Source organism: Phalaenopsis equestris, unplaced genomic scaffold (assembly GCF_001263595.1).
Source record: "Phalaenopsis equestris unplaced genomic scaffold, ASM126359v1 Scaffold000540, whole genome shotgun sequence".
NCBI classification, from domain to species: Eukaryota; Viridiplantae; Streptophyta; class Magnoliopsida; order Asparagales; family Orchidaceae; genus Phalaenopsis; species Phalaenopsis equestris.
The window spans coordinates 612,537-629,479 of NW_018164980.1; the positions used below are offsets into that span (position 1 = coordinate 612,537).

General features: G+C 35.1%; 2 protein-coding genes across 10 annotated transcripts; one reads left to right on the forward strand and one right to left on the reverse strand.

Annotated features, from left to right (window-relative positions):
- The first annotated feature begins 4,591 nt into the window (after positions 1-4,591).
- LOC110029016 (probable serine/threonine-protein kinase PBL3) lies at positions 4,592-8,925 on the forward strand. Its single transcript, XM_020731115.1, has 6 exons — positions 4,592-4,931; positions 5,749-6,113; positions 6,231-6,366; positions 6,648-6,784; positions 6,874-6,997; positions 8,291-8,925. The coding sequence occupies exons 1-6, from the start codon at positions 4,868-4,870 to the stop codon at positions 8,734-8,736; spliced, it is 1,272 nt and encodes a 423-aa protein (XP_020586774.1). The 5' UTR covers positions 4,592-4,867; the 3' UTR covers positions 8,737-8,925.
- Positions 8,926-9,192: 267 nt separating this feature from the next.
- LOC110029017 (APO protein 3, mitochondrial) lies at positions 9,193-12,099 on the reverse strand. 9 transcript variants are annotated; one of them, XM_020731118.1, is made up of 4 exons: positions 11,966-12,099; positions 11,425-11,799; positions 10,316-10,760; positions 9,193-10,241 (listed from the first exon to the last, which is right to left on the reverse strand). In XM_020731118.1, the coding sequence occupies exons 3-4, from the start codon at positions 10,756-10,758 to the stop codon at positions 9,422-9,424; spliced, it is 1,263 nt and encodes a 420-aa protein (XP_020586777.1). In that variant the 5' UTR covers positions 10,759-10,760; positions 11,425-11,799; positions 11,966-12,099; the 3' UTR covers positions 9,193-9,421. The 9 variants fall into 9 exon arrangements, with proteins under 9 accessions (XP_020586777.1, XP_020586775.1, XP_020586783.1 ...); XM_020731116.1 differs by having other exon boundaries at positions 11,425-11,561; positions 11,649-12,099; XM_020731124.1 differs by lacking the exon at positions 11,425-11,799.
- Between the last annotated feature and the right edge of the window lie 4,844 nt (positions 12,100-16,943).

The following is a 16,943-nucleotide window of genomic DNA, read 5'->3' on the forward strand; positions in this document are numbered from 1 at the left end:
CATGTTCGAACACATCAGTGCACAATGACGCGACACTGGGTCTTTGATCTCTCTCAGCAGATCAATGTAAGTAAAAAAAACAATTTTCTATATTTTTTTACTATATATATTAAAAATGATAATTAATCATTATTTTTAATTATATATGATGAATATGAGTAGCACTGGAAAAGGCAGAGGGAGTTGGAGAGCCATACTCCAACATTAGCCAACAATGGTGGTAGCTATTCTACCACCGTGCAGTTTGATTTTGAGCTATAAACTTAGGTGACGGGGAAGAATAAGGGGAGTGTCTATGACCCAGGAGAAAAGGGCATAGCATTTGAGGTCTTGCTCTCTCATATTTCTATGAGTGGCTCGAGATCATTATAGCTAAAGCACGAGGAGCTTGCTAGACTGATCAGTGTTATGAATGAAGAGCTCTATTAGATGTGTGAATGCTAGCATAGAGTTGAGTATACTCTAGCACGTCGGAGTATTGCAGATAGTCAGGGTGGGCAGCTTATGAGTTTTATGGATAAAGAGGAGGATGATGATGATGCTGATAAAGAGTTTGATGGTGTTACCCTGCCATATGGGTTTATGTATTTTTTTTCTTTTTGAGCATATGAACATATATTATTTGTTTAGATGTGATCTTTCATGAATTTAAATTAATACTTGTGACATTTTTTTTTTCATTGTTCGTACTTCTTTGTGATATAGATTTTGAATTGTGACAAATATATTTAAATCAAGATGCTACTCGTATTTGTTGGGCACAGGTTGTGAAAATTCGATCGCTTTTTTATTTTTTTTATTGGTTATAGGTTTGTGTCATAAATTCTAACGCTAATCCTTCGAATTTTTTCAATGTTTTTTGATATAGTCTGACGCAAATACAATGCCAATTTATGTACGCAAGCTTTCAACAAAGATTTCACAGTTAAAATTTGTGTCGTCATGGGGAGCATCGAAGTTGGATAACTGCGAGTTTTAAGAACGCTAAATCCAATGCAAAAAATTAACGCTGATTGAATTAACGACCCAATTTTTAACGCCGACTATATGTCTGATTCAAATATGACACTAAATCTGTTTAGCGTCGAATTTTCCCAATATTAGCATTGGATTAGTCCGACACTAATTGGCTTAGATCCTATAGTGCTCCAACTATTCACTTTGAACCACTATGGTCAAGTCATTGCCATCGCTAAACTATAATCACCCAATCGTTGTCATTGTTGTTAGATCTTTATCGCTTAGTTATTACCATTGTCAGTCCATCAATGCCGCCAGATAGCCATCATTCTATTGTCATCTCTACTATCGGATGATAATCATCGTCAAGCTGTCATCGCCACTTTCATTGCTAAATCACTGCTAGATTGTTACCACTAAACTATTGATGTTATTGTCATCGCTGATAAGTTATTTCCAAACTATCATTTTCACATCTCTACTACCACGCAATCATTGCTATCATTGTGGTCGTTGTCAGAGAAAAGTTGACACTAGATTTTTGTTATCATTGTCATCGAGCCATAATAACAAATAAGTTATCGTCCAACCACCGACACCACATCATCACTGTAGACGCTAAAATCAAACCATCGTCACACGTCCCCATTTTAGGCCTCCAGCGCATCCACCTAGTCATCACCACTTCAAAATTTTCTATCATCCTAAGAAAAAAAAAGTTTTAAGTTCAAATCTCACACACTTGTAACATTGACTTATTCAGGAGTCAAATTTAGTTATATTAACATAGGTGAATCATTTTAACTATCATAGGCCCCGTGATTTTTCCTTTATTGTAATTTTTAACATAGAATTTCTGGTGTCTCCTCTTTAATTTATTATTATTATTTTTTTTATGTAAGCTAGATCTTCATACAATACTAATAAATTAATATCTCATTCTAATACCTCAAATTTTGTTTTGTGTAATAATTTTTAATATACATTTTCATCAATAATTTGTGACATGAGATAATGATTCGATGCCGGTCTAGCTAAACTTTGGAACCATTCCAAATTTATTTTGAAGTTAGTATTATGTATGAAAACTTTATATTATATTTATTTAAAAATAAATTCAGCAAATAGGAATTCTTTTAATAAAAAAATAGTTTCAACATATGGACTATTTGTTTCTACAAGAATTATAGTAGCTTAATGAGATTGAATTTTCAAAAAAAAAAAAAAGGGTGAGGATCTTTATAATTAAATTTACTTTATAATACAGTACATTCCTTAAACTACAAGTCAAAAAAATGTTTTACACTATATGTTATTTGTTCAATAAAAATAATAATATTTTTGTAATCTTAATGATTATTTACTAGGTCTACAACTCAACTCAGGGAGTTGGAGCTTCTTGTGCTTGAGCTTGAGCACATTTGTTAAAATCAAGCTTGTTTGATTTGGGTATCTCTAATAATGTTTAAATTAGACTCATTTAAAATTGCTGATGACTCAGATTAATTTGTGCTTGACTTGTTAGCTAATTAAATGAGCTTTGTTGAGCCTATTAATAATAAATATTATTAAGTAGCTTGTTTTTTCAAGCAGAGTGAGCACACAAACCCAACATCTTTGGATTCTTCGCTTTGTTTATAACCAATTTGTTATGCGCTTGAGCACTAAGCATATATTATCTTCATAAAATCAGGGCATGAGTTTCAATAATTTTATATGGAAATATGTCCCTCCGATTGAGGAAGTGGCCCATATGCACAATAAATATAAGAAAGAAGGAAGAACTATAAAATGAGTTAAGGGGGTGTTTTATAGCCAATGTTTATAATAAAAGGGTTTATATAATAAGCTTCCAAGGAGTGGTATAGGACATTTTACACATCCTCAAAATTTGCAATGCTATTAAAATACCCTCAAATCATCCATGTTGTATTAAAAAAGGGAGCCAAATCAAAAATAAAATTCCATATATCCCTTCACTCAATTGCACCATTCCCAACATAAATTACCTTGATAAAAAATTTAGGAAAATATACATGCATAGCACAAAATTATTATGTATTTACATATGTCACACTAACTTTTATATTTGCATACATAGCATTTTGGTGGTTTAAACCTATAAATGAGATTTCACTTTAAAAAAGTGGTAATAGTACTATTGTGGTTGTGATATTAAAGATTTGATTGCTAAGTTTGTAAATATGGAAGCTTAGGTGTGAGATATGTAAATACATAAAAATCATGCGGTAGGCATGTAAATGCCTTAAGAGTTTAACAAAAAGGAAGAATCCAATCAAATGAACATATTTGATATAAGTGACAATAACCATGAAATTCATCTTAGCAACCTCTCACTAGATTTTAGAAAAAAAAAATTTTGAAAGGGGAGGAAGAACTACTTTGGTTTCAAAGAGACAATAGATCTAAATTTTTATGTCATTTGGCAGATACTTGCACTTAGAGAAATGAAAATCTCCTTTTAAACCTCAATCATTCTAAGTTATTGTAAACATGTAAAACATAAACAATGATTGGGATTGAGAAGAGTGGTTTTAAGAAAATTGGTTCTTTTCCAATTTGATTTTCTTGCTCTTGTGGAATGAAGATAATATCAATGATTTTTCAATATTATTAGCCTCAAAATTGATCTTCTTTTCCATTGAAATGTCATTGGAGTCATGGATATTGCTATCGTGACATGGGAAAAGAAATTTAGATGAAGAAGAGAGCAGATTAAAGTTGAATGCTAGTTCTAGTCGTTAGACTTATAGGATTAAGGGATCGCTCTCAGAGGCTTTATCCAAGAAATAACTAGGAAAAACCTTTGAGAGAAACATTTATATTTCCAGAGGAAGGAGAAGATGAGATATTTAGATCATGAGTAGGTTAACAATAGTAGAGGAGAGGGTAACCACCTTAGAGCTCTCCCTTTTGAGTAAACCTTGCTCACTTATGTTCCTACTTCTACTTCTAATTTTGCATCTAATGATAGGAGTAAACGATTGGTCAAGATGCTTGACAAACAAAATTTTTAAGATAATCAGATGGTTCTATAACAAAAATAGTACAATCCTTACAAAATGTGGGATTCCTCCACTCATAAATAATAGATTGACTATAGACTTTCTAATTTCATGTAATTGAAATAAAATTAGGAAGAAAAACTTAATTTAACTCTTGCAAAGACTTGATGAGATATATTGTTAGTTAAACGACCAACCGTGAGGGAGATATCAATTTTAAAAGCAATTATAGATATAAAAGTCTCAATGAAACACCATAGAGGTGAATTAGACAATTCAATTCAAATGAGGACCCATATAAAGTCCCTCACCAGTCAGTGAAATCTGATATCTATTTTTTAAAAAGAAAAGTGCATTCATTGATCATTGATCAGGGCCCGTCATTTAAGCTATTTACAAGGGATACAAGTTCAAATATACTGTTAAGTTTTCATAGCTTACCATAAAAAGGTCAGCTTCCGGAAGCATGGCCAACAAGTTCTAGGGAGTGAAAAGATTTTTTATTTATTTTTCAGAGGGGTACTTTTCTTAAAAAATCACATTACGGAATCAAAAAACTAAAAAAACTGAAAACACATGTCTATCGTGTGCTGCTTCTTCGAAAGTGCAGAGTGACTCTTCTGCCCATTTATTAATCTCTACTCTGCATTTTCCTCTCCACCTCTCTCTTTCCTACGGCTAGACTTTTCGCTTGCTCTCCTCTGGCCTTCGTACCACTTTTTCCACTGGTTTTGAATCTGAGAAAGAAACCGCTAAAAGGGGGATAGTCCGGCCGCAAATTTCGATTTTTTTCCTTATAGCTTTCTTCATCTCGCCCTCTAAACAAAACCCATGCCGGTGTCGAACAATCTTTGAAGGTGGCCTTACTGTACGAGGAGGCTATGGGAAACTGCATCAGCCATGCTTCCAGGGTCGGCAGTGCTCGAAGCTCCCAGCATACTTCAGGTTTCTTAACTTTTTTGTTTAAGTTCCCATTCACTGATTTTGTCTGGACTAATTTTATATTCAAAGTGCTGATTTTTGTTTATACCACTATACGTTGCCTATAATTTGGAAGTTTCCCTTTTAGATTTGGGTTAAGTAAGAAGGTCTCGAAACATTTCTTTCTTTGCCGCTTGGATTAGTAGAGATATGAGATTAATTCGTTGATCTTCTGTTAGCTTTAAATTTGTGGATTATATCATTATTCCTTTTGCTGAGAAGGAGCAACTCTTATATTGTAATAATTATTCATCATTTTATGATGTGGCTGTGATTTGGGATTCTTCTGAGGTCGGAAGAAGTCGGCGGCATCAGATTGAGATTACTGATCCAGAAACAAGATTTAGAATTTATGGCTTGTTTGTAGGGTTATGATGGATTGATTTACTTTATTTTAGAGTTTATTTGTGCTAGTGATATCTATATTGTATGAAATTTGATTCCATTTTGAAATCATAAAGTTTTTCTTTTCAGATTGGTCTGCAACTATAAATTCCTTCCCATATGACATATCAGGCCTGATAATTATATTTAAATGATGCTTATTATCCATCCAAAAGCATCTGTAAGTGAATACTTTAGCACGTAAACATTCCTCCAGAAAGAGTTCATGATTAGACATCCTCAAAATATACAATTTTAGCACATTCACAACTTTTGTTTGTGGTATTTCCGTTATGATTATAAAGTATACGACAGCCCATATAATTGTTTAAATTCTTGTTTTAAGCTTCTGTTGTTAGTTTTTGGCAAATTTCTATTCAGTATGATTTATGTGCAGGCCAGCCAAAAACCATCACCAAGATAAGTTTAGGCACAGTCCCTTCCACCTTAACCTGTTCAACTCCTTCAAACCTCACCGCGTCCTCATTTAGCGAAAAGCCTGCTTCTGAAGTTCTTATTACGCCTCGAACTGAAGGAGAGATCTTAGCATCTTCGAATTTGAAGGACTTCACATTCAATGAATTAAAAAATGCCACTAGAAATTTTCGGCCTGATAGTCTCCTTGGGGAAGGAGGATTTGGCTATGTCTACAAAGGTTGGATTGATGAACAAAGCCTGGCTGCATCCAAGCCTGGAGTTGGCAGGATTGTTGCTGTCAAGAAACTGAAACCAGAAGGCTTCCAGGGCCACAAAGAATGGCTGGCATGATTCCTACTGATATTCTCTGCTTATTAGTTTCACTTGTTTAATTAAACATGACGATTGTTTGTTTCATTCCATAGTTTTTATTGTAATTTTGCTTGTACACAATTAATGCAGACTGAGGTTGATCATCTTGGACGACTTCATCATCCAAACCTGGTTAAGCTAATTGGGTACTGCTCAGAAGGCGATGATAGGCTGCTGGTTTACGAATTCATGCCAAGAGGAAGCCTTGAGAATCATCTATTTAGGAGTAAGTGGAAGCTGCCAGAGGTTTAGGTTTTGCAACTTGGGAATCGTCTATTATCTAAGAACTTTTTTAGTAGAATAACACATGGAACAATGATGATAAATTTGAATGGACATACAAGGACATATATGAATTTGCAACTTATGAAAAACTATTATAAGGGGTTGTTATTGAATGGAATGAGCAAAGCTCATTTAGCTGGACAAAAAGTTTAATTCTTCTTAATGTAGCATATTTCTTGTGCTATCTAGAATTAATTAGTGCTCTATCTCCCTCAATTATAGGGAGTGCTGAACCACTTTCTTGGACAATAAGGATTAAGGTCGCAGTGGGAGCTGCCAGAGGTCTCTCCTTTTTACATGATTCTGAATCCCAAGTCATATATAGGGATGTTAAGGCGTCAAACATTCTTCTAGACTCAGTAAGTTTAACACAGCAAGCCGATATTATACTTATATTTCAGGGTAAAATCAGTTAGCTAATTGATATATTGATTTTTTTTAAATGCAGGAATTCAATGCTAAGCTTTCAGACTTTGGACTTGCGAAAGCTGGCCCAACTGGAGATAGAACCCATGTTACCACCCAAGTGATGGGCACTCAAGGTTATGCTGCACCCGAGTATATTGCCACAGGTTAGTAATTTAGCATATACTGTAAATTTCATATTTATAAACACTTGGAAATTAAAAAAAAATGTATTGATGTAATGCATTCATAAATAAAACATGTTTCTAAAAGCATGCAGATATTCAATTTCCTTGAGAAGGAGCATTATTTCTTTAGGGGCTTTTTGGGATCACTTTTCTTTTCTATTTTTTATTTATAGAGTTGTGTGCTGTTGCAAATCCATTTGGATTATGGGAGAATGGGGCAAAAGCTGAATATTGAACTTTGACTTTCAGTATATTTTATCTATATTATTAAGATTTACTATTGAACCTTTTTATTTTGCACGTTTAAATGACTTGTATTGAAACCTCGACCTGTTCTTATTTCTGAACTCTTTTGCCAACACATTTCCGCTATTCATTATTGTTAATGAAGGCTAGAATTGAATAGGAAACCTTCTTTTAATTTTGCAGGTAAAGATCCCATATGCCTTTCTTGGGCACCTTTCCAATGATTTTAGGTCTAAACCATGATATTGTGCCTGAGTTTTCAATGGATGAAATTGAATGTTTGTTTTTAAAGTAGTAAAGCGGGTATTAAGTTTGTGAATCTGGCTTGTGCGTTTATTGCAGACATACAAGTAGTTGAATTTTGAGTTTCTCCTCATTCTACAAGAATGTTCATCAATAATTGTTATTTCCATTTTCAAATAGATGAATCATTTTCCAACTTGAACTTGCGAAGCTCATATTACTTGAAAAGCATACAACATTGTGAGGTCTTCCTATCATGTTAGTTCTCATTTATGTAACTGTTCCAAGATTCACTGTCAAGCTTTTGGACCACAATTATATTTCATTTTTTCTTTTATGTGAATGTATGCTGCACAGAGTTCTTTTAAGTCCTAGTTCGTGTCGCCCTATGCTAGCAATTGATATGCAAACTTAAGAGGTTACATCATGTTAAGTTACGGAGCCTAACTTTTGCACTATAAGTAAATAAATACCTTGTGCAAACTCAGCGTACATTGACTTGGTGTGTTATGTTCTTTCTATATAAAGGTGTGTGCTTATGGTTTTACCTCTTGATTAGAGTTGGACTGTTGTAAAACTCAATCAAAACTTAGTGAAATCTGTCACAACAGCAACGGGACATAACTATCAATTGAATAAACATGTATAAAATTCTTCTTGTATTTTGTGTGGTGATCTTTTTTTTCCTATTTCGTTTGCTTTTGATGATTGAATCAACACAACACGCGTAAGACAAGTTCTCCAAAAGACCTCGCAGTTTGAAGCTTCAACTCGTTTTAACAGGCAGACTCACAGCGAGGGCAGATGTCTATAGCTTCGGTGTCGTTCTACTAGAATTGTTATCTGGACGCCGGGCTTTTGACAAGAACAAAGTGGGCATCGAGCAGAATCTCGTGGATTGGGCAAAACCTTATCTTATAGACAAGCGCAAACTATTCCGAATCATGGACACAAAATTGGAGGGACAGTACCCCAAGAAAGGTGCCTACACCATTGCTAATCTTGCTCTGCAGTGCATCAGTCATGAAGCCAAGCAGCGTCCGCGAATGAGGGAAGTCCTTGCCTCGTTACAAACATTGCAAGATGGGAAAGATGGACCAAAAGTTGTGCAAATAGAAGCCAGAGTGAAATTGCCAGCAAGGTATCGAACTTCTGTTCAGATGCCAGATGCAGCTACTGATGCTGCTGTACCCTTACCATTCCCAAAGCCAACAACACCGGTGCGTTGAATGAAACACCGTGTAAATCATCTTCTGTGACATGACAATAGTAAACAGCTAGTGCTCATTTCCTACCAGTTGATTTTTTTTTAATCATAGGAATTCTTGGTCGTTTATGGCTGAATCAGATTTTGAATGCTAAAAACACTACTCTGTTATGGAAAATATATAAGAGGGTATCAATGATTTAAGTTTTTTAGACATGTTTCTCATTTATATGATTTTTACACAATTGAAGCTGGTTGTATCCTACATTAAACTGGTGTGATGCAGCTTAGTGTTTTGTGGCAACACTATATGCTGCTAGAGTTGCATATATTAAGCTATTGAAATGTTTTGATTTCTTTCCAAATGACTTATTTTCAGTAAAATGGTAGGAAACAGGGTTCCACAATTAATGGAGTTGCAGTGATAAGATTTAAAAGCTTGATAAATACTCATTTATTAGTAATGGTTTAATAAATGATCATTCAAATCCGGCATTAGTTTATATCACTCCACTCTTCTGTGACGAACAACTTAAAATATGAGGCCACAGCGAATGATAATTTCAGCTTTAGGAACAAGTTTCAACTAGGAAGGAAAAAGGAAAAGAATGTATTGCTATTAGTTTAACAGGAATAGCTAGTATTAACAGATGAATGATATAAGATTACATAGGATGGAAGATTTATTCTTTTAGTAATGCTCATCATCAGGAAACAAGATCATATTCATCAAGATCAGGGAGAACAACGTCCAATCTCATCATACTCGTATACTCTTTGAGTATGGGTGCGCCGGCCTGAATGCATAGCTCCACAACCGCAGGAGCCTTCCCATAGTACCTCTTGAGCACATTAGCCAATGGAGGTCCTTCTGGGTTTCTTACATGCCACACAAAGTTTGGGCTGATCAAATCATCAATAGTGGCTTCCTGCCATGCGTGTTGTCCATCTCGAAACTGATGCTTTGCAGCTTTGCACATCCTCACCTTGTGTCCCTTTGGTCCAACTTGAACTTCAGGGCAGTATCCACAGGTCACCACATTATACTTCTTCATCATCTTCATTGCTCCAGCTCTCAAGTCCAGCCAGGAGCTTAGTGTTTTGGTAGCCAATTCATTTAAATTCATATTCTCTTCCTCCTCAAAAGTAGAGTCAGAAAAGCTTACTGGAACAGGTAGATGATCTACATTGGCACCCTCTTCTTTGTGTGCCTCGAAGTCAACAATCCTTCCTTCAATTGAGTACACTGGTACAGTTCTTCGTTTGGTTGGGTAATCATCAAGGTTAAGACCAGCTTGGACGCACAGTTCCATTATGGCTGGAAGCCTTGGAACGTTGAGCCTCTCCTTGTGTCCTACTCGCGGCTTTCCCACTCTATCAAAAAGGTGGTAACAATACGCAAATCCAAGAATATCTTTAACCCCTCCTTTTCTCCAGACATGGTAAGAGTTCCTAGAACCACTGCCAGGGCCTTGACAGGTCCTTATTTCATGACCATGCCAGCCAACATGCAGTTCGGAACAAAACCTGGCAAACTCAAGTAACTAGCATGACCATTAAAGCGTTGAAGTTGCATAATGGGTTTAAGAAAATCAAATCACCTGCATCTATGAACTGGGATAGCTGGATAACCTTCAATTAGCTTGGAGAGACCATGTAGCAGGGAAATCCTGTCACGGTGGACTTGATGGGCCACTTCAATAAGTTCGGGAACAAGGAGACCATTCTCTGGAGCATGTTCAATGATCTGACAAGGCTTTTCTTGTCTGGCTTTCTTCTCTTCCTTTGCCCTATGGATAAGCACTTTCATGGGGGTTGCATATGGCTTCCTCTCCCATTTTTTCTGGGGCCTTGGAACATCATTGTAAAGTCCTTCTCCCCCCTCTTCCTCCTCTTCCTCCTTATCCATATACTCCCTTATAACTTTACTGAGGAGCATTCTCTTTTGGGAGTTGGATGGAGCTGATGAATTGATTTGAAATTGCAAAATCTTCATCATAATGTGAGATAATTGCAAACGCTGTGTTGTTCTTCCCAAAAGCATACCTTATTTAAAATAAAATCTGCGTCACATCATAATTTTAAAACGTTTCTCTGGGAGACTAAAAAATCAGCAAAACAATGAAATTTAATTCATCTTTTTTCCAAAACTTAATGGTATGCTGATGAAATTGCAATTTTTGGAAAAGTAAATCAAACTAGCAGTATAAATATGTACAGTAATACATGCATATTTTGATTACATTTGAACTCTAAAGACAACAGAGGACATCAACCAGTGATGTACACGCTAATATTAAAAAAATAAAATTGCCGATTAAAGAATAGAATTATAGTTAATACATAAAAAAAGACTGATGAAAAGTAAAAACAATAGATAAAAATACTAGCATTTTAGCCTTCTGCCCAAATGCAAGTAGCTACGGTTGGTCAAATACACGTGCAATTATAATATTAAAAATAAAATGAAGAAAGTTATCATTGCAAACTCTAAAACAGGGAAAATCTTGCTAAAGAAGATAAAAAGGAAAAGATAAAATGTTTAATAAGAAAGGATAAAGTCTGAAGTAGAGGCAGCTGATTAGTGTGAGCAGGGCTCTTGTAAGCTTCAAGTGATGCAAACTTCCTTTGGCAGATCATAAAGCATAAATTTCAAATCCTACTTCCTGTAACTTGGAGCTTAGTTTGCAAACTGAAGCTGGTGTGCTACCTACAAAGCATAGGAATTAGGTTCTCGTAAAGACGCCACCTGACTGAGACACCAAGGAAGAGCAACAGACACCAAAGAGACCGCCCGTAAACCCAATGCATTTCTCGAATACTTTAAACAGTGTAGAGTACTTATGACTGTGGAAGATTAGAAAACCAGCTGAAATTCAAAACAATGATGATTGTTTGCACACATTGCAAATAATGATAATAAAATAAAAATACTTCAAATGGCATGGTTAGGTGAACATCTCCAATAAATTGTAAGTTGAGCTCGGGGAAGCAATTCGTCAAACACCATGCGTGCATTTTTTAGGTAGAGGCAGGTGCAACAGGACGAGACAGAAGAATGAATTTACCAATTGCTGAGAAGAAACTGAATGGACGAAAGAAAACAATCAATAGGCGAGCTCTACTGGAGAACCGGAGCCACTTGACGGTGGGCGGTGGCAAGTCGAAACATAACCGCACAAGTGTATCCGGGACAAAAGAAAGGCGACAAATCCGCTTTCGACAAATTAGATTTAGAATCAATGTCGTACAGTTATATCGCCACCGTCGTTGCCGGCGACCCTCGACGCTTATGGGTTTGTAGAGCGACGGATCACCAGTTTGGACGGCGAGAGGAGACGATCGGGTAAATACCCGAAGGTTGGCTGTCCGGACGTGCAAATATATAATATTTTTTTTTTCACATATGAGACATTTAAAAATTATTAGGGGTTAAATCCGGAAAAATTGGGCAATGGATTTAATTTAATAAATCCTGTGGGACTGTTTTGACAATTAACGAGCTGCATCACAACAGTTATCAAACTCTGCTTTAAATCTGAAGCCCAGGATTTACAGTCAAAATCCGTGAAATCTGATTTATGGCATTGCAGGAATGACTCTCTCATTTTAAATATGATAGCCATTATGAGTCAAAAAACATTTTAAGAAATATTATATCATTTATTTTTTTATAGGACTTTAGAATTAATTACAAATAAACAAATCCATGAAATAGAGATGGGAGTTTAAAGTTTAATATTTGCAAAAACTTTTTTATCATTCATAACCTTTTGAATTTGTCCCTCATTATATAAATATATTCAATCATACAATTCATTATTTAATATTTTTGGTGGCTGTCACATTTTTAATTGATTATTTGCATGCTTTTATTTCAAATTACAAAAGTGCGTACAGCTTTTAGTTATAATTTATAGATAAAAAAAGATCTACATATGAGCTATGGAATTTAAATCTGAAATAAGGCCCTATAAAAGTAGACCCAATATACAAGTTAGTATATAGTAATAAATAGTGAAAAGACAAATAAATGCATGCACATATATTATAAATGTTGGGTGGCAGCTAGAGTTCCCCCAAACACTTCATTGGCTGTTGTGTTTCATATTTTAGTCAAATGAACTCCAGTGAAGTGTTTAAGGGAACTCAAGAGACCACTCAACCATCATCACCTCAGAGACTGCTATTTCCTTATTTTCTATTTCTGCATTTTTTATTTATTTTGAGCAACTCCACCCCTCATTCCTCCTATTTATAGTTTGATTTCATTCAATGAACTTGCCCATGTTTCAGGGTCAGGTGAAGAAAGGGGTAATTAATACCTCTATTTTGTTAATCAACACTTATAAAAACTTTGATGTTAGTCTTTAATTAGCTCCGGCCTTAAGCTTTGATGGGCTGTATAAAAGGATTCTCTCTACTCCTTATGTGACCATGAAAGCAGATGGCTTTCGTGACCACTTTAGGGCTTTATTCCTTGCTCTTCAAACAAAAACAACCCAACAGAAAAATGGCCAAGTTCATTGTATGTGCCAAGTTCATTGTATTTGCCCAGTTCTATTTATGTACGTATGTATAATATAATGTATTTTAATAACAAAGACCTTTAGAGGCATGTGCTCTTTCTTATTTTTCTTGGAAAACTTCAACATACATACCACACACAACTCCTATGTATTTACATATCTGACCTCTAAAGCTTGGTCGGTACGGGTCTCGATTGACTGATCTAGCCTGGTCGTCGATCCTAGATCTCTGGTGATGAGCCTGTGGGGAATCCATGAGATTCACTATAGAAAAATTGTGTATTAGTTTCAGGATTAGTGTCAAACAAACTTTGATGTAAAATTAATATCAGTGTAGTGTCCCGCACGCACAATTTTAAGAATAAAAGAATCGACATAAAAGAGTAGCATCAAGCTGCAGACGTAAATTCGACGCAGCAGCGTCGAATTAGCACCAACATAGGGCGATGCTAATCATACTTGTTAGCATCGGAATTAGCAGACACTAACAACCTAAAAATCGTACGGCCGACACTCCATTCTATCTTCTTCCCCCTCGCAGATTTGTCTCCTCCAGTGCTCTTTCGTCTCCCACCTTGGTTTCCAGCATTTTCAGCTCGTTTTCACCACTCAAACTTCGTCCAATGTGAGAAACCAACATCCACACCTCTAAGCTTTGGTTTTACATAAGTTTTCATGTTTTTTTGTTAGATTTGCAACACATGGGTGTTAGATCCGAAAATACATAGACACCGCTCAAATTTCATTCATATTTTTTGTTAGAAATGAATAGGGTTTAGATGCTTTTACATAAGTTTTCATTTTTTTCTTTGTTAGATTTGCAATGCATAAGTGTTAGATCCAAAAATACAAAGGCACTGCTCAATTTTTTTTCGTATTTCTTTGTTAGATATGCAATGCATTGGGATTAGAATGTTTTACATAAGATTTGAGAGTTATGTGCTTAAATATGAAAGTTTAGATGTGAGATATGCAAATACATAAGAAGTTTGCGTTATGTTTGTATATGCCCCAAAAAACTTAAGGATTTGAGTATTATGTGCGTAAATATAGAAGTTTAAGTGTGAGAATGTAAATACATAAAAATTTTGTGCTTAATTACATTAGAATTTTGTGATATGTGCTATGTGCCTAAATACATAAGGATTTTGTGCTATGTATGTAAATACACCAAAAATTTGGTTTGGTTTGATGGTTTAAGGTTTAGGATTTAGTTTCATGATTTATGGTTATGGGTTTAATACTTGTGTTAAAGATTTATGGTTTATGGTTTTGAGTTAGGGGTGTAGGAATTTTTTTTTTATGTTTAGGATTTAGGGATTTAAAGATGGGGCTTAAGTTTAGTGTTTAATTTTCAAGATTTAAGGATTTTTTTATTTATCTTTTTAAAGCTTATAATTTATGGTTTAAGGTTTAAGTAATAATGATTTAATGTTTTAAGGTTTAAGACTTAGGATTTTGCGTATTCACTTCGCATAGTTTTGTAGTGTAGTGTCATTATGCTATTAATTTGGTGTCGTGTTGCCATCCCCAATGTGAAGATTATATACAAAATCGATGTTACATAGATTTTAGTTTAGTATTTAATATTTAAGTGTTTAGAGCTTAGGATTTTGGTCCACAAAAGACATAAGGATTTTGGTCCCTTTTTTACTGGTTTAATGTTCAAAGAATTTTGTGTTATTTATGTAAATGAGTTAAGAATGGTAGAAGTACACCTAAAAAGATCAAGTCATGTTATATAAAAAAAATCTCAATCTATTAGATTTAAATGAAAAATATGACACTAAGTAGGACGCAATGATGTTTTACTAATTTATAGAGCTACATTTATGATGCATATGTGAAACATGAGATCGTGGATGTATAACAGATTATATCCAGGAAGAAAATAACTTACTGAGGAGTTTTTGGCTGGTGTTGAGGAATTTGTGCATGCAATTTCTCGATTCTTTTTAAAGATTTGGAGTTGTCAGCTTATCTATTTATATCTCATTGTATAATTCTCTTATTCATAATTCTCATTTCTAAGTAAATCTCTCTTCTAAATCATATAAATGATTTGAAGGGGAGATGAATCAAAAAGAAGGATATACGACAATAAATAGACAAACAAATAAAAAGAAACAAGCGGAAAGTTTTTATATGGATAATTCTCATGTGATGGTTGAGAGTATACGTTCGAACAGAATTGGATCGATGTACCTCGAAACACAACATCCACAAAGAGAATCTCTGCATAAGTCACTCGTAATGAGAGAACTAAAAAGAACATTTTTTTTTTGGTCAATAGTCTCATAGAGAAATGTATCCCTCTTGTTAATTACATCGTGGGGATACCCAAGAATACTCTCGATAAAATGAGTTTCACGTATATTATCATGATCCTGGAGGATAGGCCATCAAATGATGGTTATTTTGCATGGGGACGCCCCAATGCTTTGAAAGCTCTCGCTAAGCCATGGGATAGAGAGTGAGTGTCTCACACCCCAAATGGGCATATACTCATCGGCATGCAAAGCATACGAAATAACCAAAATCACCTCAATGGGGATATCTCTATACGTCAGAGCTCGTCAGGACATAAGGGTAGATGGTGAATCACTGTATCCCAAATGGGCGACGGCTCATTAATAATCGATTTGTCAAGATTATATCAACAAAGTTAAAGGATCGACGGGGCTCAAAGAGGCTGAGCAATTGGAAGGGTAGAGTGGTCCTAAAAGATAGAAATATTCTGGTAGAAGTACTACAAACTCGTCATCTCAAGCCACTAGTATCTTAAGTCTATCTAGTTTTATAGGTAGTTGACCCAACACGTCTAGAGATCCTCGATCAGCAATCTATGAATTGTGTCATCCAAGAGGACCTCAATAGCTCTAAGTCAAAGAAACAAAACTCTATCCTATGACTATCATGTGGAGTTCCAAGAGATGGGACATATAACTAATGAAATGGCAAGGATGCCGTGGGAAAGGAAGAGAAAGGGAGGTTCAGCTACAAAGCCGAAAACGTTGTCAACAAAAGAACTTGCACCCATCTAGGTCGAGGGCTTCTAACACCCTAAACGTACTAAACAACCATCTAACTAGAAATCTATGCTGGGTCAATTAGGTTGGAGAAGCATGGATGCTTCTCCTCAAGACTTGCAATATGATGTGGTAAACTAATCAATCATAATATGGAGACTCTATTAAATATGACGGGGGTGATAGTCATGCATTTAGCCTATTTAAATTTTGGTACGAAGGTCAAGCAGAAAAAATAAAAGTGTTATTTTTAAAGTTTTAAATATTTTAATCCTAAACTTTTCATTATCTTGAATGTTTTATTATGATTTTGTAGCAAATTTAGAATTTTAAATCCTAAATAGCCAAAATTATATCTTCACATTCCCAGACAAACAACACATGAAAAATGGTGAAACAACAAAGCAACCAAGCATGCAAGAAAGATTATAAATCAAGCCAAATAAAATAATAAGAAATGTTAGTGCTGTTGGGTCTGCGACATATCCCGTAAAAGAAAAAGAGCAGTCGAACTCCACATATATATGTCCGGTCATAATTCTATACATTAATATCAAATATGAAATTAAGATGCGGGACACGAGTTGCTACTCCTTTTCCCCGCTACATGATTCCCTCATTAAAAAGTCTCGAAACGCATGCTCGTATCTTATTTTTGCTATATGACTCTC

Excerpts from the sequence above, each read along its gene's own strand:
- LOC110029016 (XM_020731115.1), top strand. The coding sequence starts at position 4,868 with ATGGGAAACTGCATCAGCCATGCTTCCAGGGTCGGCAGTGCTCGAAGC. Across the intron at positions 6,785-6,873 it reads CAAACATTCTTCTAGACTCA|GAATTCAATGCTAAGCTTTC; the intron begins GTAAGTTTAACA and ends TTTTAAATGCAG. Across the intron at positions 6,998-8,290 it reads ACCCGAGTATATTGCCACAG|GCAGACTCACAGCGAGGGCA; the intron begins GTTAGTAATTTA and ends TCGTTTTAACAG.
- LOC110029017 (XM_020731124.1), bottom strand. The coding sequence starts at position 10,758 with ATGCTTTTGGGAAGAACAACACAGCGTTTGCAATTATCTCACATTATG. Across the intron at positions 10,242-10,315 it reads ATCCCAGTTCATAGATGCAG|GTTTTGTTCCGAACTGCATG; the intron begins GTGATTTGATTT and ends TGAGTTTGCCAG.